The sequence below is a fragment of the Schistocerca cancellata genome, chromosome 4 (genome assembly GCF_023864275.1).
Source record: "Schistocerca cancellata isolate TAMUIC-IGC-003103 chromosome 4, iqSchCanc2.1, whole genome shotgun sequence".
Classification (NCBI taxonomy): Eukaryota; Metazoa; Arthropoda; class Insecta; order Orthoptera; family Acrididae; genus Schistocerca; species Schistocerca cancellata.
The window spans coordinates 16643401-16648924 of NC_064629.1; the positions used below are offsets into that span (position 1 = coordinate 16643401).

At 40.7% G+C, this 5524-nt stretch overlaps 1 protein-coding gene across 1 annotated transcript; it reads left to right on the plus strand.

Annotated features, from left to right (window-relative positions):
- The first annotated feature begins 3193 nt into the window (after positions 1-3193).
- Positions 3194-5223, plus strand: LOC126184784 (transcription factor Adf-1-like). Its single transcript, XM_049927347.1, has 2 exons — positions 3194-3413; positions 4489-5223. The coding sequence occupies exons 1-2, from the start codon at positions 3281-3283 to the stop codon at positions 5106-5108; spliced, it is 753 nt and encodes a 250-aa protein (XP_049783304.1). The 5' UTR covers positions 3194-3280; the 3' UTR covers positions 5109-5223.
- Positions 5224-5524: the final 301 nt, after the last annotated feature.

The window sequence follows — 5524 nt, forward strand, 5'->3', positions numbered from 1 at the left end:
AGACTAACCAAACACAGACCCAATCTAGATCTAAGTGAGTAGTATTTTACTAATTCGTGCCGATAGAGGCACGCTTGTGTACAGATACTCAGTTTTATTGAAACAGACTTTCGTCGTAAGGTTATCGTGGGTAGTTTTATTTCATTTCTTATAATACAATACACAATTTTCGTAAGGTTTCTTTTAGTGTTGTTGAAACAATAGTAAACATGAGAGAGAAATTAATCATCAACGATATATGCGAATTCTCTGATGTTATCTATAACAGTCTGACAATGCACATGCAGTTTATTGATTACATGCATGTAGAAAACTTGTTTTGAGTTAAAGCTGTCAAACAAGGTTTGAAGAAAATTAAAACGCCACTAACACACGAAAGCTAATGTAGAAAATACTTTTCTGAAGTGTTTTGGCACGATGCGCTCTCGCCATACATAATACAAAAGTTTCGAGATGCATCTGCTGCCTGTCATCAACAGAGATTTTCTGTGAACGTTTGGGCAGGCATAGATGGTGATGTCTTGATTGGGCCCCATGTTTTCCACCTACGCTCAATGGAGCACGTTATCATGATTCCATACGGGATACTCTACCTGTGCTGCTAGAACATATGCCTTTACAAGTACGACACAACATGTGGTTCATGCACGATGGAGCTCCTGCACATTTCAGTCGAAGTGTTCGTACGCTTCTCAACAACAGATACGGTGACCGATGGATTGGTAGAGGCGGACCAATTCCATAGCCTCCACGCTCTCCTGACCTCAACCCTCTTGACTTCCATTTATGGGGGCATATGAAAGTTCTTGTCTACGCAACCCTCGGTACCAAATGTAGAGACTCTTCGTTCTCGTATTGTGGACGGCTGTGATACAACACGCCATTCTCCAGGGCTGCATCAGCGCATCAGGGATTCCATGCGACGGAGGGTGGATGCACGTATCCTCGCTAACGGAGGACATTTTGAACATTTCCTGTAACAAAGTGTTTCAAGTCACGCTGGTACGTTCTGTTGCTGTGTGTTTCCATTCCATGATTAATGTGATTTGAAGAGAAGTAATAAAATGAGCTCTAACATGGAAAGTAAGCGTTTCCGGACACATGTCCACGTAACATATTTTCTTTCTTTAGGAATGTTTCCTGAAAGTTTGGCCGTACCTTTTTGTAACACCCTGTAGAAGTAGTTGCCCAAGAACAGGTTCTTTCCCCGTCTACGGAATCCCTTTCATGTTAATATCAAACATCAGCAATTACTCGTAGATTACATTAAAACTAAAGTAATGGATGAAGACGTTACTTGATAACAAAAACACGCTTCCTTTCTTCATTTACTTACGCCTAGAAATAGCTGTCGAATACTGCCAAACCAAAAGCCAAGGGAGCTTACTGCCTTCCGATATACGTCGCTGTCAGTTCTTCCATAAGATTTGGTCGACATGTATGTTTCAAGTTGTGTATGACAGAGAATGTTTTAGAAAATCAATTGTTTTCCTTTGCAATAATAAGATTTTCATTCTAAGCTATCAAAGATCAAAATTTTTGCAATATTAGTTCAAATTTAATATTCACTTCTATAATGTAGGAAAGTATTTCACAGTTGCAAAACCCACATCCGACTCATTGACCTTACACTTAGTCGCTGACCATAAATTCTAGCTCAGAGTGACACCAGTTTAAATAACCTAATGTAGCGAAGACTGTTTGCCAGTGCTCTTTCTCACCGGAAAATACCCAATTCACTCTTTGGGCTCCATAAGTACACTGCAACAGTAACTTCTGTGTGTATGCAATGCGTACAGATTGTTGAATTTAGTGGTGCTCTCTCTCCCACTTCTGTATACAATATGCCTGACGTATCTGCGGTAGGTTTCCATACCAGTGGAGGTGTAAGAACAAAGGGATATACTGTCTGCCAGCGGCAGGGCTACATGAGCGGCGAGGGGGCAAGGGACGAGGATGGGCGGGAGGAGGGGTGGGGACGACGTCTTAGTCTGTGTGTGTCTGCGTACATTGGTTTATACACAAACAGACAAACAGGAAGTAGCCACTAGAGAGAGAGCGCGCAAAGGTGATTTCCTAGGTATCAAATATCAAAAGGACGCCCACGTCTACAATGGGGCCGCTGAACTGTGCAGATGGCGATGTTCGAGACGCTCCCTGGATGGGCGAATGGTGAACTAAAGCTCAGTATGCGTTTGGCTGTCTCCATGACCGTGCGGGTTATGAGCAGCGCACGGAGGAATGTGCTTGTGTTCTCAAGCGTCTCAGCTTACAACTACCCTGATATACGGCGAGTGCTCTTGACAAAACATGTCACAACAAAAACGAATATAAATGCAAAATAGAAAGAAAAATATGTATATTACCCAATAGTACAGAATAAATACTGTGTAAAATAAGATATATTGTGAAAACTGTGATAGATACTGTTACTATGAAGAATGCTTCAACAATCACCAAGAAGTTTGTGATGTAGCTTATAATTAGAGTGCACTGATTCGTGTTGCTTTGAATAAAAGCATACTACTCCCACACCCCATTTCTGAACCTTGCCTATTGAACGCAAATGTCGCACCGCACTTAAATGGTCACAGTTCATCATATACAGTTCATCACATGTGTTTGCTGTCGAGGCTTCCTGAATGTGGAAAATCGTTCATGCCAGAATAATCTTTCTTCAAACAAGAAAATTTATTTCTGACGTATTTTGCACAAAGCCACTCAGCTCAAACACAATACAAAAGTGCCGAGCTACCTCTCGTGAATTTACCCATTTATTAACGCCAAAATGAATAATATGTCACAAATGTTACACCTTTTTTACTTGCGAATCTATTTTACAGATCTTGAACAGAGATCATAAGTTTCAAGCATGCAAAATCCGATACGTAACTTCAAAATAAATATTAGAACTTCAAATAAGAAAATGACAGTTGACAGCTACACTCGTAGCCCGCGCCTCTTTCACCTGATGGACGACGCCAGACCTTAAGGCCTGCCCAGACAGAATGCGGACTGGCCGTCCGGCCTGTGGCCTTGAACCGCAGCCGGCACGCCGCACTGTTGAATCGCTCGTTACTGCACGGCGGCGGTTACACAGAGTGCGGCTCTGACGCACCGGCAAACGGCCTGCCGCACAGGCCGCCGTCAGGTTGTGGCACAGTACAGATTCGCCGCAAGCCGGAGCGGCTGCTCTGTTGGCGCATTCGACTGCGCTGTTGCCACACTGGAAGAGGCGGCGTGAGGCAGTTTTTGTTTTGCAGCTCGTAGTGTACGCATCATGAATACAGAAAGACTTATAGAGGAGGTGAGACAACACAGCTTCTTGTATGATACAGGCGATCCTGATTACAAGAACATTCTAAAGAAGGCTGAAGCTTGGAGGGATATAGCTGCTAAACTGGATCAAAATGGTAAATATTTATGCAAAATTTTAAGTTTCACAGAAGCAAAAATGTAGTAAAGTACATTATTAAGTACTGGAATTTATCTAGTGTATATTATAACTTAAAGGAGCTGGAAGTATGTAAGCAACAATGCCATCATAATAGAAAACTACACATAGAAAGTGGAAAGAGAAAAGAACCGTCACCTTCGTTAAAATCGGCCTTGATGTATGATAATAGTGTTACATTTAAACGAAAATTCATTGTCTCTCCCCACGTCGTATATTCTGAGGTCATGTGTTATTGCCGTGCTTGTTTTTAACGCTAACAACAGAAGGTGCTCTTCCACGCAACTCTTTCATAATACAAATTAAAGTAATATTTCCGATATTATGAGAAATATATTTCACATAATTTTGCCAATGATCCGAAACATTGTTGTTTGCTTAACATTTACAGTCACTTAAGAATTTACCGACTAAATAACACAGAAATAGGATATTGTTTGTAGCTTCACACTGGTGTCTAAGTTATCTTTCCTTTAAAGGTATTTTGTTAGCCAAGTGTGATATTGTAGTAACAACGTAACTGCCCTTTGTTGAAAATGCGACATGTCTTGCTCTGTAGTTAACTGCGTTATGAGATACTACAGTGTATGTCTCCATGGCTATGACAGGCTCAGCTTGTTAAGAGTTCACATGGATCATACAAATGCTTAGATATTTCGATATTTTAGTGCCCATTTGTTTTACTGCCATGAAATGGTAGAATGTTCTACTTCAGGTGTAAATTCTACCGTTCTGGTTTTGTCAACTTGCCAAGTATGTGAAAAAAAAATCTTTGATGACAAAGAAAATAATTACTGGCTAGACTAACTGAAACCTGTCACAGGACGAATACTCAATACTAGAGGAACATATACGGAAAGAGAATTTCATATTTGAATGGGAATAGTAGCATATCATAAGAGGCATTTTCATATGATATTAACATTAGAGATCTCATTGAATGTGATTGTTTCCATTTCACACATCTGCCACAGTCATTATTTTCTTTATACATTCTACAAGAATACGTTACCGGTACATTTGTTCATTTGCAGCCGAGACCTTGAAAACGAAGTGGAGGAACTTGAGAGATGCCTACGTCAAACACAAGAAGATTGTAAAAGGCACCACTAGCCAGAGCTTGAAACGGTACAGATCATGGCCGTGGAGTGAACACATGAGGTTCATGGACTGTGCTCTGGAAGCACGACCAACAACATCAAATATTCCTTGCTCAAGAGAGGCCGTCACAAGTGACAGCGAAAGACACTCACAGTCAGCTGAACACTCATCGGACTCCACAATTTTTCCTCAGCCAGAGTTGCTAACACATGAGTATGAAGGAGAATCTCAGGAGCAATGCACAGAGGTTTTGGAACCATCTTCGGCACGAAAGAAGCCAACAGCTAAAAAAATGAGAAAGCAGGGATCAAGTGCTGATGTTGAGTGTATAATTAGTTACTTGCAAAAGACACATCAGTATAAGGATAAGCATGACGAAGTTGATCATTTATTTTTAAGCTATGCAAAAACATACAAACGTCTTACAGTTAGATCACAAGCTAAGCTTAAAGTGCAACTGGCACAGTTATTTGCGGACGCTGAGCTCGCGGAATTAGATGAGCAACAGCCAACAGCCAACTCCAAGTCTCGCAGTAGACTCGGCCCACGTTGATTTCCGTGAACCCGCTGCATTTGGTGGTGCAAATACTGGCACATCAACTGACGATGCAAGTCAGGACATGAATCCTGATTAGATCACCCTCACACAACTTTGAGCACATCAGATTTTTCACATGTAAAAGTTCTGTACTTGTGTAATTTATACTTGTATAGAAATTATATTAAAATTTTGTAAACCAATTGCTGTAGCAAATGGAATACACAAAACATTGAACTTTTCTAAAGAATCTGCTAGTCTTTCTGTTCTCACATATTATCCCTATCACAGTTTATCATAACTTCATTGCTTTTGACACAAATGCGTTCTGTTGACAAACTTGTCGAAGCACTTGGTAGGTATTCAAAAGTAATCGCACAACAATATGTTTATCTTCTGTTGAAATAATCAGCAAAACGTTCACGAATTTG